The sequence below is a fragment of the Triticum aestivum genome, chromosome 7B, assembly GCF_018294505.1.
Source record: "Triticum aestivum cultivar Chinese Spring chromosome 7B, IWGSC CS RefSeq v2.1, whole genome shotgun sequence".
NCBI lineage: Eukaryota > Viridiplantae > Streptophyta > Magnoliopsida > Poales > Poaceae > Triticum > Triticum aestivum.
Window position 1 is genome coordinate 84,106,323 of NC_057813.1, and position 16,039 is coordinate 84,122,361.

The window sequence follows — 16,039 nt, forward strand, 5'->3', positions numbered from 1 at the left end:
TATTCCTTTTTTTAGTGGTATATGAGAGTATTCCTTATTTGGCCCTTTTTTAAAAGTTTGGTTCCCTATTTGGCCCAAAATAAATTTTCTTCTCTATTTGACACCTAAAGTAATTTTTGTTCCTTATATGACACTCCCGTTCATTTTAGACACTAACGGTGTTAAGTGTGAGGCGAAAAGACCGTTTTGCCCCTAGTGTATTGTGTAACCATTCTGGATGTAGTAAAAAGGCAATCAGTTCATCCATGCATGTTTTAGGGATGTACAACAAATACTGCACATGTATATGTATGCTTCAATATTTTGGTTAGTTCATCACGTGTGAGTGCGGCTGCATAGTGGATGGCCCACGGCCGCTAAGGCGGGCTCTGTTAGGAATAAACCGCGATGACGCGTGCGCGTCCGTGGACACCATGGTGCGTGCGGGTGTGTGCGTGCATGTCCGTGGCCTTGGTTATCTGTTGAGCAGGCCGCCTCCTACGCGTTGTGGGTGCCGTGGGCGTGGCCGGGCAGATCGCACGCGCTCGCTGCTGTTGGCAAGTTTCCAGGGGAGTAGTTGCTCGCACGTGCATGTAGGGAGTCAAAGGCCAACGCATCAGCACGTACTGTGCGCCGAGGGCGCAAGGGCGTCGTCCACTGGAGGGGTCCTCGTCGGTGCGGCTGAGACCAGCGCCGCCTTCAGCGTCCTCGTTGTGCACCCGATCGGTGCGGCTCGTACCAGCGCCGCGACTCCCGCCTTGGATGCTGAGGGCATGTACAATGGTTGATAAGACAATCTTATCTTAAGTCTTGCATGCAATTTAAAGATGACAAAAAAGTATGTCTACAATGGGTTATATCTTAGTCTTATCTTCAATAATTAGCAATTCCTTAAAACATGGTGAGACAAATTGTGCTAAGAGATTATCTCTTGTCTTATCTTAAATAAGAGAAGACAAGCCTTTTCTTACGAGTTCTCTCTCCTCCACCTCATCATTAATCCTACGTGGCACTCCTAAGATAGCACCATTGTACATGCCCTGAGAAGATTTTTCAGAGAGAGAGAGACGCGTGCACATGCAGAGAGATGGAGAGGAGAGAGCACCTGTATGCATGCAGAGGTGGAGAGAGGAGAACGTGGGCACAAGAATATAGGCTGCTCTGAGCCAATCGTTGCAAGCGCACAGTAACTACCCGGCGTCTCTTCCGTAGCAATCCAGCGGCAAAACAGTCCGATTTTTGGTGCTCTTCCCTTCCCTTTCTAGAGAGGGAGAATGTGATGAACTAACCAAAATATGGTATTGTACTTATCATAGATATGCTATAAATACAAGTTCTACGGGTGTTTTGTATGACTTTTACACGCACATAACAAATACCTTCCATGCAAAAAAAAACATAACAGATACCTAAGGAACAAAATATTGGACCGTACATAGACATGCACAACATCCATTGAACATCCATAAAACACGAGTGAATTGTTTGCTTTTTTTATAACATCCAGGATAGTTACATCATGCACTAGGGGCAACATGGTCTTTTCACCTCACACTTCACACCGTTAGTGTCTAAAATGGATGAAAGTGTCATATAAGAAACAAAAATTACTTTAGGTGTCAAATAGGGTAGAAAATTTTATTTTGGGCCAAATAGGGAATCAAACTTTAAGAGAGAGCCAAATAAGGAAGTCTCTCTCTATATAGGCGCTTTAGGAATTTCCGCCGGTGCCCACTATGAAACTTCTGGCTCGCTCCCGTCCTATCTCCTGCTCGTTTTTGGCTCGGCCTCATGATTTTGTGTGAAAATCGACTGGTCAATGATTTATTTTCATACGGTTGAAAAACAGCGGAGAATTTCAAAAAATGTTCATGTCTGCAAAAAAACAAATTTTCAAAAAATGCTATTGTTTTCAAAATGTGTTCGTCTTCTCAAAAACATGTTCAAAATATTTTTCAAAAATGTCCTTTTTCCAGAAATAATCGAATAAAATTAAAAATAATTAATTTTTTGAAAAGTGTTCAGGTTTCAAAAAATGGACACATTTTCATAACCCGCTGCCACAGTACCACATGATGCAACATCCATGCTACATTAAGACGCATGCGCTGTCGCTAACCATGCTACAGTAGCCACGCGCCTGCAGTAACCCGTGCTACAGCAAACCGTGTGTACTGTGGCAAACCAGGCTACAATGAACAGCGCGCTGAATACCGCCAATGAACAGCCCAGTTCATGCTGCCAGTGTGCGTTGGGGCGCCAGTTTGACGCAAAGAGCGTCACATGTCGCCCTTAATTGGGTTGGCTCACTTATACGGCTGAAATGATCACATTTTTAATTGTATTTATTATTTTACAATTCTATTTATTATATCCTAAATATGTTATAAATCTTATAATTTCCAAAAAAATATGACCTTAGTGATAATTATAGAAGAACAATAAATTTAAAAATTTAAAAAAAAATACTTTGAAATATGTGAATCATTTATTTCAAAAAAGAATCATCATAATTAAAAAGCATTCTTGTACATTCAAAACTATTCATTTACTGTATTTTTTTAAGTTTGTGTAATTAGAAGTGATCATCCATATAAATATGTAAACTGAAAAGAGTGATCATGTATGTAAAAAAATGTTTGTATAATTCTAAAAAGTGTGAATGGATTTATAAAAATCATGTACAATTTAAAAAGTGTTCATGTATTGAAACTTTTTTTTGTGTAATTTCAATAGGCGTTCACTCCTTTTAAGTAAGTATTCATGTAATATTTAAAAAATAGGTATTTAAAATACTCCCTCCGTCCCATAATATAAGAACGTTTTTCAATCTATGTTAGATTAAAAAATGTTCTTATATTATGGGACGGAGGGAGTAGTTCCATGCAATTTAAAAAGTGTTATTGTTTTTTTTGAAATAATGTTCATTTTCGAAAGAAAAAACTCGTGTTTACAAAAAGTGTATAATTTTAAAAGAAGAAATACAAAAGGTAAAAGGATATAAGAAAAAGGGAATAGGAAAAAGAAAAACAAGAAATCCGAAAAAAATTGAAAGGATAAGAACCAAACAAAACCAAGTCAAAAACCAAAAAACATGAAACAGAAAAAACAGAAATAAAAATCTGTGCAAAATGGCAAGCCAGTGTGCGTCTCCCTATTCGTTATTCGGATAACTTGCTGCAGTAACCAGCAAATATGGTTACCAACCACATGGCCTCGCAGTGAAAACAAAGAGGCGAATTGGCAGTCCTCTTTCGACTAAAGGCGAGGTACCGGGCAACCTTTTGAGGGCCCACAAATCATCACCAACATGATGGCATTGGATATTTTTTGTAGACGGGCATAAGTTGCCAAGTTTCCTGTGTATTTAAAGACTTTGCATTGCAGTCGATCATTCGTCACACGTTCGCCTGCAATAAATAAACCTATGGATTTACACTGTTTTTCAGACTGCACAACTAGGCAACTGCGGCTGATGCCATTTTTGGGCAACTACGGCTGTTGTCATGTATAGTGTGATTTACTATAGTTGTCATGATTTGAAAACTTTAGGGGTTTGCCATCTACTAACACTAGTCAGTTGCCATGTATGGTCTGATTTACTACAGTTGCCATGATTTGAAATCTTAGGAGTTGCCACCTACTAACACTAGGCAGTTGTCGTATAGCACTACAAAAAGACATGGCAAACACAACATGTTCGGGTAAAAAAAAAAAGAGTTGTCATCTGCTTACAAGTACACTAGGGCAGTTGCCGTGTAGCCTGCAAAATACATGGCAATGTTTGGGTAAAAAAAAGAGTTGCCACCTGCTTATAAAGCACACTAGGACAGTTGTCATGTACACTGCAAAACACATGACAAGTGACAACTTGGGTGTGGGAGATGAGACGGACGTGTGGGCGAGATGACAAATGCCCACACACCAACCCTTGTGCGTGAGTGAAAAGTGGAGTGTGGGCGAACTGTTGAACACCCACACAGCAGCCCCTCCCGTGTGGTGAAACGGCCGTGTGGACGCCCGGGTGAACGCCCACACACCAGCCCAGTCCTACGTGGCACTAGAAACATGCCAAGATTCGTGCGCTCACAAACGGACGCGGATCCACGCGTGTGGCGAGATGCAAACGCCCACACGTGTGGGCGTTAGTGTTTTTAATAAAAATCGTACCTAGTGTTGTTATTAAATCTACAGCCGGGTCACCTGCAAAAAAATCTACAGCTGCGCACTTCGAACCCGCCTCAAATGTTTAGATGGACGGCCCGATCACTGACCGTCCCAAAAAAGTGACTCGGGTGGCTCCTCAAACGTCCGGCTTGACTGGCACCCTTCACATCCTGCCCAAATCTGAGGCGGATATGGGGCGTCCGGGCGCGCCCGCCACATCGGACTGACGATTGGGTCCCGCAGAAAAAACGCTCTGAAACCCGATGATCCGGAACGTGTCTCCTCCGTTGGACCGATAGCACCGTGTGGTGCCACTCCGGTAGGTCACGTAATGCCTAGCCCGGCTATTTAAGCCAACCGCCGGCACCAAAATCCTACCCGTCTGTCCAAATTTCCTCCTCTCGCCCGCCATCGCCGCCACTTTCCACTCGCAGTCCACCAACAATAGTTGCCAACCCCCAACGCCGTCGGGTAAGGAGCTACCCATATCTAACGCCAGAGCACCGGCTGCAGCTCCTTGAGCAGATCCGGTCAATGCGCGAAGCCCAAATCGCCGCGGGGCTACCTCCGAACGCGGTGGATCCGAAGTAGGACTTGGAGGAGAAGGAGGATGAGGTTCAGGAGGAGTAGGAGCCGGAGGAGGATTTGGGGACGCTGGGGACGCAGATATGCAGACGAAGTAGCAGGCGATCCTCGATTCCCTCCGGTTAGAATTGGATGCGGAGGACAGACGCCATCGTCGGCAGGAGGTGGAGGCGGAGCACGCCGCGTAAGTCGACAAGATGATCGCGTATATGGATGAGAAGGAGCTGGAGCCCTCCTACGTGCCCGTCCACCCGGTGCCCGACATCGACGCCGTGAACATCTTTGACGATGAATCATAGCTAGGTGTGGTAATACATAGTTCGGTTTATATGGATCTAAGAAATGAAATATGAAAGACTCGGATGGAAAAGAGCAAATTTAAAACCTGACCGGTCGTGGACGCGTCGGTGGGTGTACGTTGCCGACCGCCCCGGCCACCGGGGACTCGATCTCATCAGAAGGCTCCACCGCGCGCCTTTCCGTCCCCCAAATCCGATCTACCTCGGTAAACCCGCAAGCGAACTAGACACGGTACAACACAACCAGCCCGCACAAAAAGTAGCCGTTGCCTTTTTTCCCCAAATCTCTCAAGCTGCCAGCCGAGACGGCGAGACCCATACCATAAACAAGCCTATTACGCGCTCCCGGTTTCAAACGGTCAAACCACCACGGAAAAGGAAACGAACCACCCCCGAAAGGCTCCCCCGTGCCAAATCCACCGCCGCAGAGTAAGGAAGGATCCGAAAAAGATCTTCGGGGCGCGGAGACAGAGGAGGGAGCGCGTGTGGGGAGAGAGCAAAAGGGGAATGGTCGAGATCGCCGCGCGCTTCATGGTACTTCGAACTCGAGATCTCCTCCCCCATCTCCGCCTCTTTCCATCTGCCCCGCCTCCTCCGCGCGATTGGGTTTCCTTCCTTGGGCTTCCGCTTCTCTTCGCCCGATTTCCGTTGGTTTTGACTCTCTGCGCTGCGCCGGGCCTGTAGGATAAGGTCGAGGAGCAGGCGGTGGCCGCGGCGGCGGCTGCGGCGGATGACGACGAGGATGCCGCCGGGAGCGTGGACGGCGACGAGGTGGAGATGGAGCCCGTGGAGCCCATGCCGGAGCCCCCCGACGACGCCGGCCCCGTCTGCTGGCCCATGCCGGACTTCTGCCCTCTCACGGTGAGCGCCGGGCCTGCGTTCGTTGCGGTTGGATCGAACTTGTGAAATCGGAAACGAAATTGATGTCCTACCTTCCTCTCTCTCTCTCTCTCTCTCTGTCGGTGACGTTTGGTCGTATCAGATCGACGGGACGGTGAAGGAGTCCTTCCTGGAGACCCTTCGGAAGGAGAAGGAGGCGGAGGAGCTGCTCGGGGAGGCCGAGCCGGAGCCGACGCCCAGCCCGGACTCGCGGCCGTCGAGCAGCAAGCGCCAGCGCGCCGTCGCCGGGTCGCCGTCGTCCAGGAGCCCGTACAGCAATCTCCTCCAGGTGTTCCAGCAGTGCAAGCAAGACGTTGCCTGAGGCCGGGAGGAGCACAACCACAGTACAGGCCGTGATGTCTCGGCTGCAGTTTTTCCTTTCCTTGCGTACGTACAATAATATACCGATCTGTTCTTTACGACTTTGCTCTGGTGTAAGCTCCAGGAGATAGCAGTTTTTTGTTCTTGTGTACAAATGGGATACGAACCTCACAAATACAGAACGCCATTATCATCGAGTCTGATTTTGGGATGCTACTTTGGCGATGTATACATCTTCTCACTTGATAGAAGAGAATGATCTATTTTTATTTTTGAAACGGAGACAAAAAAAAAATTATCTCATCGATTTTAACGGAGACAAAAAAAAATCTCATCGATAAAAACCCTTTGACCGCGCAGTCAACCCGACAAACACTCTGAATGCACCACAAACATGAACCCGCCACGCCTCTACATTTCAAAGGAAACCCCAATAATAACACCACGACTGAAGACGACGGACACCACCAAATCCATAGATAGAAGAGAATAATGGAGAACATTTCCCTCATGGTTTTTTTTTCTATTGATGTCAAAATCTGGGATACAACTAAAATAATGAAACAAAAATAACATATGTTTTATTGAAAACTACACTTGTTACAACAAAGGCTATACGAGGCACAGGTTACAAATATACATCCAGCTCAAGCCGCCAGTTTTGCCAAAATCACCATATCTAAGATCTTGACCTCATATGTGTCGTCGAGCTTCACAATGCCATCGGAACCGTCTATTCCTATAAGTTTTCCAACAAATCCACGGAAGGTACCATTCATGATCTTGATCCTGTCGCTCTTCTTTGGTCTGATGACCTCGAGCTCAGTCGGAAGTACCGTCACAATATCTCCGTTGCCTGAAGACCCAAGTGCCACACGGCAAGTTCCATCCTGCAAGTTCAAAAGTTCAGCGTAATCAGCAGAGCGCAAGATAAAAATAAACAATTCACACGGACATCTTGGAAGCCAGCGATGCTCTCCAGGACACATACCCCAAGCACTTCCCTGACCACACCAGGTCCTTCATCACCTGCCGCCAAGACATTAACTAACACATCTGGCAATGCCCAGTTACCTTCACCCTCGCCACCTGCAAGGATTTTGGCATATAATTAGACGAGTTATCAGGCTGCTTTGCCTATTTTGGTGATTCTGGTGGAACTTCACTAAAACATTTCTACAGATAATGCTGAGAACACACACCCATTACGGGAGACATTATATCCATTCCAGCATTGCCTGGAGTCATCGGTTGACCACCAGGTGTACCAGGAAGGTACGCCGCAGAATTTGGTGTCATTGGCTGACCAACAGGTGTAGAAGGCACATATGGGCTTGGAGCATTTGCTAAGAGAACAGAAACAATATTAGAACAAAAAAAATGTCTTTCACAGTAGTGCCATATCATGTTAACACAAAGTAGATACTTGCACAAATTTCATTACCATAGTTGCTCTCTCTAGGAGTTGGAACATCATTATAACTAACTCCTGGAGTATTTGCCCACCCTGAACCAGGTGTTGGGGCTTCATATGGCCGAGCTGGTGGCGTTCCTGGCTGAAAATTAACAAGAATAAAAATGTGGGATCTGATATAGAAGGTAATAGGAACAAATAAACAAGTCACCGTGCAACTAACCTGGTAAGCTGGACTGCTTCCCCAAGTATCAGGATTTCCATCTTCCCAATTATCTCTGGCAAATTACCAACAAAGTCATGACCATCAACACATAAACACAAATACAATAATATACCCTAGTGGCAAGAGACTTTTCATGGATCAGCAATATATATCTATATAAAGGTTGCACAACCTTGGAGGACTCATAGGAGCCCAGGCCCTACTACGCATCGGGGTTCGCATTCCATCATGTATCGGTGTTGCTGTAGAAAATGAAGGATATTGTTAACACATAAGCATAAAAAATAAATGGCAAGTACGACTATGAATGAAGAGCACTGATGTGCTGGTTTTATACTCAACCAGCATCTGTTCGCGCAAATAATTAAGTACTCCCTCCGTCCGAAAAAACTTGTCCCAAGCTTGTCCCTCAAATGGATGTATCTAGCACTAACTTGATGCTAGATACATCCATTTGAGGGACAAGCTTTTACGGACGGAGGGAGTAACATGGTAACTTTCTCAGGACCTTATCAGAAGCCTACTTAAGTTGAAATGTTTGATGACATAGTTAAGACTAGAATGTGACTGTGAGCACTACTGAGGTTATAGAGTATCAAAATAAACAACAAAAACTAACAATCAGATAGTATCCTTTCAACAACAGTTCATATTAACACTGTAAGTTGAAATGAAACAGCTGGGAATGTGAGCATGATGGATCATGGTGATAATATAATTTGACATGTGATGGTTGAATGGTTGAAACATGAGGGCAGAAGGCAATCATACCTCCAGGATCACGCATTGGAGTCTGAAATGGATGAAGCGGGGTCCTGGACGGGTGCATCGGTGTTTCACTACCCAACGAAAATCGGGGTTCACTGGTGATAACAAGTCCTGTTAGTAAACTCAAATCGAACAAATGCCCAAAATGCAATGGAGAGAGAGAATTACCGGAATGGTGTTGCAACAGTAGGTGTGTCGGCAATATCATCTCTCTTAACTGTATTTTGGTACCATATTAGCAACAAGCACATGAGAGATCAAGGAATGCAATAAAATAAGATTACTCACCTGTGACAATCTTCATTAACGAATCAAGCTCAACACGCACAAGCACCCCAGTCACCTCTTTAACGCGGCCACGGTACCCTTTATAAGGACCAGATTTAATTTTGATACACTTGCCAACCAAGGCATCATGTCCTCTTCCACCACGACCACCTCCTCCAAATCTTCCACCATCTGCATTGAATGTCAAGGCCATAAATTACTGCATCAGCTTCAGCTAACAAAGTTATCGTGTTTGCCCAATGAACGGAGCTGCCTGAAAATCAACACTGAAGCATAACACGTATTTTTCACATTCACAAAAAGAGGCAAAGAAGTTTCATACAATTCATTTGAGGTCCTCTTGGGGGCAGCCTTCCTGGAGACTGCAAAATGCTTGCCGGGGATCTCAAAGCACCGAGCCTGGCATCTGCAGCATCCATACCCTGCACGCACAAACAAATGGCAAGTTAATTCAAATAAACATAATTAGATTTTTTTTACCAAGACTACTAATACTCCAGTACAAACATTTCCACGACGGCCACCAGTCGATCCACCGACAAGAATGCACGATTGTGCTTTTGCACAAATGAAGCCTGCATGTTCAAGGTGGTGCCTATCATATATGAACAATATCCCCTTATGTATGTGTTCCACAGGTCCTTGCGTTCCCTAGTTCAAGGAAAAAAATATGAATATCCTTACATAATAAAGTGCTGCTCAAATAAGACAAACTAATACAATAAATAATAAATGTGAAAGGATACACACCTTACATGCTCCATCAACAACTCTTACAACATCCTTAGTTGCGACCATGTTATTAAACCGATCTTTCGCTGATGTACGCCGATCGATCTTGCTTTTTATTTCTCTCAATTTTACAAGCACCACTTCAGGTCTATCTGGCACTCCTTTCAGAACCTAAACATAAGCATGGTAAATATTTTGTGGACTTCAACAACCATTAAAGATCCAGAGAAACACACTTGCCTGGAATGCTTCAGTTTCCACTCTTATAATGACCCCAAAAGACAAGTTGCTGAAAAAATATTGGAAATTAAGCTAAGCACTTGCACAAATGAGCTATCCTTATGGTACACACTGGAAAGACAACTTACTCCAAAAGAACAAGGTCATGTAGTTCATAATCACCAATTCTTGTAATTCCTGTGGTGATTTCAGAGCTCTCCACAACATGGTCGGCAAACACACGTATCTGTGATCATCATGAAAAGATGAGAACACAATTAAGAAATAAATTATTTAGTACAGATTAGGCTGATTCATCATTAATCATATTAACTATTAAATTGGACAAAAATTGCTCACATGTTCTTTAGTTGTGTCTGATAAAATGATTAAGACATGCCCATCAACTTTAACAACCATGCCTGTGGTGCCCTCTTGGACACCCGATACCACTTTCACATGATCTCCAGGTTTGAAATATTTGCAAAGTTCTTTCTCGTTGAAGGCTAATGTTTTCTGCAGTTACGAAGAGATGCATAATTCACCAGATCAAACAGCTAACGTTAATGATAGCTACAAGTGCAAACAATTACCGGAAGATCGGATATTTTCGGCCTGATGTGGACAGTTGTGTCCTCTACTTTCTCAACCCACCCCTCTAAGTTTTTTAGATCGCCTTTAACAACAATGACAGCGTCACCCTTCATAAAGTGCCCCTTTTTCCTATTAGAAAACAGAGTATTCAAGCTAGACATATCCCCATTCATGTCATCGCCAGGTTTCTTGAACTTCTCCAATTCATCAAATGATGGCTGAATACCCTGTGTGTGGATTGATTTTATCGAGACCGGTTTATACAAGAAACCATCTTTGAACATCAAACCATCAACCATCTCAAAGTATTCCCCAGAGTCTTTATCCCGCCTCCGCTCCACACGTATGTGCATTTCCCTATTTGTGGATAAGTTAGCAAACAATGACAAAAAGAACATAAAATAATTGATGACAGAGGAGAAGACCTGGCTTCGTCAATATTAAAGAATCTTGGTGGTGGGACAAAGGTTTTCTTCTTTGCAACCACCCTCCCTTCCTGAAATTATAAATTACTGATCAAATTCACACCATCCAAAACAAGGAATCTAAATCGTAGTCATGACAATCAGAGCAATCCTTGTTAAGTAATAACTCAGAACTCAGCAAACAGATGTTTTGCCTTCAGAAAAAGCCCAAGAGGGGACAAAAGAAAATAACATGAAAAGGAGAACTTAAATACTACTTATGAGATATCATCTTGTACCACAGATTATTGTTACGCCAAATTAGATTTAGAAAGAAAAAAAGAGATGCGCGACTTACCAGTTTACTAGCCAAAACTTGTAAATCTATTCTAGGAATGAGCTTCACAGTTACCCTTTGGCGTACATTGTCAACATCAACAACCTGCAAAAAAGATTATCTTAGTTTCTGGAGAAACATATCTAAGAGAAGTGATGTGATCGTACCTTAGCAAGGTCACCTTTATATACTCCCAGCTTCATTCGGACCCAAGTATCCCTTGCAAGATCAACATTCTTGCTCTCAACATAGAGGACATCTGCCATTTCTTTTATGGGGACTAACGTTATTTTTGCCGAAGAATAGATATTTCGTAGACCTTTGCAAGCCTGCATATAAATAATTAGTAGGGTTGTGCAACCAAAAGAAATATAATGCCATGCATATGCATACCTCCTTGACATGGGCCTCTTTTTCCGCTTCAACATAAATATAATTTTTTAGATGATCTAACGCAACAACAGACTTTATCTGGAGATCTGTCCTATCAATGAACTTTTGCATTAGACAGATTGCTGTCTCCCTCTCATGCCCGATCTGAAATCATAATGTGACATTAGTAGAGTACAGAGTGCTAAGAAAAGGTGGCAGGTAGTTCAATTAAGCTACAGCTTCCCTACCGCACATTTCACCATCCAAAGCTTTGGATCTTTCACAGATGGCAAGAGAGCTTGCTGTTCAACGTCTGCAGCTTCCTCTCCGTATTCAATATGAGTAGATCTTGCATATCTCTCTCGTACTTGTCGTTCAATCTCATCTATATCCTCTTCTTCATCCCTCATAGGGATAGAGTGACGTGATCTGGAGCCCCTGCCGGCATCGTCATCAGGAATGTCGGCTCCAGCATCATTGATAAAGTCTGAACAAGGGCCAATGAACAGAGATCAGTGCATTAGAATTCCAAAACCTATCTAGCATTACTTCTGCAAATCAGTATGATAAATGTTGTGAAACTAGTTCGGCACCAGTCCAGTACATATCTGAATAGTGTTAAATTCCTTAGTAACACTAACAAAACACTTACTATGCTACTAAAAGCAGAATTGGCTGTAATAGCCATCACAATATCTCAACACACTAGCCTCTGATTTATTTCCTTAAAATAACCATCTAATTCGTCAAGTAGTTCAATCCAGATCCTCTGATCCTCAAGCAGCAGTACAGGCAGGTCAATCAATTTTATATTCTAGTACAGTCATTTCTACTACAAAAATGCAACGCCGCTAGTGGCAGATACATGGAAGATGTACTGAAATATATCACAAAACTGCTACAATAATACGAGATGGTTTTGCTAATGTTCACCCATTGCTTTCCTTAACCTACTAGAACTAGGCGAACCATCATCATGACAAAGCATAATTCTTCATGGATTCTGACGGTCAATTGGAACAGGAGAGCTATGACTCAGGTCTGCCATGAATTAGTGGGACCATCAGTGCCAAAAGATATGTTGCTCGGACCTGTTGTGTCATTTACATATACTAGCACTGGTTACCAGCATGAAGCACATTGGCATGTATGTAATACAAAATGCAGTAGATAGATTGAAAAGGTTATAGAATTCACATGATCTCCATTAGAAATACGTTTTTAGTTGGCTCCTCCCATTCAAATGGCAATTTTAGTGTTTTGAGTAAACTATGCATTGTATTTGGCAGCACATGAAGATTTTGAGGGTACAACGAGGACAAGTGTAAAATAGATTATATCAAATGATTCTTCGGAAATCATCTATCTATATCCATACCAATATACGAAGTACTAGTTAGGGTTCGATGCAGACCACCTTATTAATCCAATTCAGTCTGACAGCTCAAGAATAAAATTGAACATCTAAAAAATTGTGTTTGCACATTGAATCCCTTAATGACACCATACTGATTATCCTTTACAATCCCTCTTTCCAAATTGTGGAGAATTGCACAATCTATTTATCATTTTAGCCATGGCACTGTGATTGGTTACCGTACTTACAGCTCCACACGATTTATTTCATAAATGTTGTCGTCAAAAATGTTCAGGATAAAAGCACGGGAGTCCAAAATCTGACAGATTTGTTTAGGAGATGTAGTTTATATTGGACAATCACACAACTACACCAGTCAGATATACAGGGCATAATGTCGTGCTATTTTCCTTCCTCATAACAAAGAATCTTTTAAGCCGTGCTGCAGTTTACGGATGAATAATTAAGAGATTTTCACCATGGTAGCAAAAGATATGTCAAGCTTAATATGTACTTTTTTATCTGCACCGGATCAAGTTGTATTCACAGGCATTTTGTCCAGCATTCGGAAGACTGTACGAATTTATTTAACTACCCAAAACTAGAAGAGGAGGTAGTGTGGTTCAGTTAGGTCATATGCATGGTCTGCTCGACAAAAGACTGCAAGTACTTACTGGTTGTTAATACCACATAATCTTCAATTAGTGCTGTTCCATGTAGGATCGATGGCATAGATTTATTCAGAAACAGCGTGTGTCTATGGCTCTATAGGGAGCACAATTTCAGCATAATTTTAATGAACAAACAGGAAACAAAGATCTAAAAACATTAAATTTTGCTTTCAAATAGGAAAGTTCACATGCCTGAAAAATCGACACCTCCCAATGAAGATAAGCACATCAACAGATCAGAACAGAAGCAACCAAATCCGTTTTAGCTTGAACAAGCAATGTACTACCAAGTAATGACCGGGATATATAAGTTATACTAAATCACCATAATTCTCAGTGTGCAACCATTGCCCATTAGGCCATGACAACTAAAAGATAACAAGCTCCAATTAAGACAAAAAAAAGGCGATAGAATGGCACCAAAACCGCTGTCACCTAGCTCTTAGGCAAAATTCAATAACTAGTATATGTCCTAATATTTCCACCACATCGCTTACCGAGAATCATTACATACAAAATAATAGCACCCAAAGAACAAAACAGGATAAAAATCACTTACACCTCAAATCTAGTTCTGCAAATAAGGCCAAGCAGGTTCAGATCTCGCCAAAGGACGCGGAAATACGCAAAGCATGGCATCGTAACCGCAATCGGATAGCGCAAAAGAAAAAAAAACTCACCATCCTCGCCTTCGCCTTCGTCCTCCTCCTCCTCGTCCTCGTCGACCTGCGCCTCCTCGTCGAAGAACCCGCGCACACCGCCGCCGCCGCCCTTCTTCCTCGGGCGGCTCCCGCCGTCGTCCTCCTCGTCCTCGTCGTCGTCCTCGATGGCCGAGTCGTCGATGAAGTTGTCCTGGCGCGATCTCTTCCGCACCCCGCCGGCGGGGGCGCGGGAGCGGGAGGCCGCCTTGCCCCGGCCCCTCGCCTCCTCCTCGTAGTCGTCCCCCTCGTCCTCCTCCTCGTCGTCGAGGTCGTAGGCCTCCTCCTCGTCCTCCTCCTCCTCCTCGACCTCGTCGTCGTCGTCGTCGCGGCCGCGGCGAGCCATGGGTGGATTTGGCGGCTAGGTTTTCGGGCGCTCGCGAAGGGGCGTCGAGGGGAAAGGGGAAACTCCTCTCCTCAGACGAGTCGTGCCCGTGCGCGCAGGCGAAGGCGAGGTGTAGCCTGGGCTAGCCCACTGAGGGGCTGCGGGCTGCGTCGCGTCGCGCTCTGGACCGTTGGATCGTGTCGGGAGCTCTACGATTCGGGAACTCGATGGGCTGGCTCCGCTGGCCCACTGGTTGGACCGTAAGTGGATACCCTCTCGTGTGTATATCCTTTTCCGTTCTCTGACAGACAATCCGGGTACGACGACGTCACCTGCTTTTTTCACTGAATAAATACAGCGTCACCTGCTGGATACAGTCAAGTCAAAGGTGTTGCGCCTTGCCGATCTGCTCTTTCGTGCTAGAATAACGGGTGTGCGGCAGGGAACACTCCTTTGAGCATCTGGTCTTGATGCTACTTTTGCTCAATCCTATGGCCTGACTTCCAATTGTTTCTTTCTTTTTTTAGGGGTTCCAATTGTTGGGATGTTCAATTTAATTGGGCTTTTGGGAGAGCTGAAATAGTTACTTGAGGCGGTTCAGGGCATCTTCAAGGGCGTACATCAAAAATGAAAAAGACACATCAAATGTCCACAGAAAGCAAAGCAGATAGGAGACCGTCATTCAATCTGATGCATCAAGGATGCGCTTGGTTACCTGCATTAGGTTCATCGAGGTGCAATTTTGGCCCATTTGGTAGACTTGGTCGCGTCGAAATCTTGGCCTGCGTGAACTTTAAAGCACCTCTTGGTCTGCCTCGTTGGAAACTCCCAATCGGCTATTTCCAGCAAGCCAGACCCGTGGGATGCGAGGGGACACACGTGGGAGCAACATGCTACATGCGTGGGTACACGCGGCAGAAACCGCGTTGGCTCCCACCGCGGCGCCGTAACTCGCCTCACCCCTCCCCCCTCCACCGCTCACTCTCAGCTCTCCCACCGCTTCACTTTCCCCTCCCCCCCATCGCTCAATCTCCCCTCTGTCTCTCCCCGGACGCGACCACAAGATTCGCACGACGAGTACCGGCAGCGAACACTCCCTTCGCGTCAATGGTGGTATGTACTATGTCCCCCTCTGTAGCATAAATAAGGGGTGGCTCGAATTACCATGGGTGGTAGAATGCACCTATTTGATTGACAGTTAGCAGGCTTCGGTTAGGAATCAGTTGAATCCATTGTGATTTGGGACTGATTGAATCAATTTTAGGATTTGAACACACACGGGTAGGGATTTCGAGGGTTAGAACACCAGTCTGTGGAAACCCTCGAATCGTCAGTGGTTTGAACAAACCCTCGAATTGATTTGATGGTTTTCATACACACGTTCTACGAATTTAAATGGATCGA

General features: G+C 44.4%; 2 protein-coding genes across 2 annotated transcripts; one reads left to right on the forward strand and one right to left on the reverse strand.

Annotated features, from left to right (window-relative positions):
- The first annotated feature begins 5,311 nt into the window (after window positions 1–5,311).
- Window positions 5,312–6,427, forward strand: LOC123162824 (uncharacterized). Its single transcript, XM_044580581.1, has 3 exons — window positions 5,312–5,564; window positions 5,715–5,891; window positions 6,013–6,427. The coding sequence occupies exons 1-3, from the start codon at window positions 5,538–5,540 to the stop codon at window positions 6,229–6,231; spliced, it is 423 nt and encodes a 140-aa protein (XP_044436516.1). The 5' UTR covers window positions 5,312–5,537; the 3' UTR covers window positions 6,232–6,427.
- A 285-nt stretch (window positions 6,428–6,712) lies between these two features.
- Window positions 6,713–14,752, reverse strand: LOC123162823 (putative transcription elongation factor SPT5 homolog 1). Its single transcript, XM_044580580.1, has 22 exons — window positions 14,293–14,752; window positions 11,833–12,071; window positions 11,606–11,749; window positions 11,380–11,541; window positions 11,234–11,317; window positions 10,897–10,967; window positions 10,471–10,828; window positions 10,238–10,393; window positions 10,027–10,124; window positions 9,899–9,947; window positions 9,677–9,829; window positions 9,434–9,577; window positions 9,249–9,348; window positions 8,927–9,097; window positions 8,807–8,855; window positions 8,642–8,733; window positions 8,043–8,112; window positions 7,868–7,922; window positions 7,675–7,786; window positions 7,433–7,576; window positions 7,222–7,319; window positions 6,713–7,120 (listed from the first exon to the last, which is right to left on the reverse strand). The coding sequence occupies exons 1-22, from the start codon at window positions 14,654–14,656 to the stop codon at window positions 6,878–6,880; spliced, it is 3,156 nt and encodes a 1,051-aa protein (XP_044436515.1). The 5' UTR covers window positions 14,657–14,752; the 3' UTR covers window positions 6,713–6,877.
- Window positions 14,753–16,039: the final 1,287 nt, after the last annotated feature.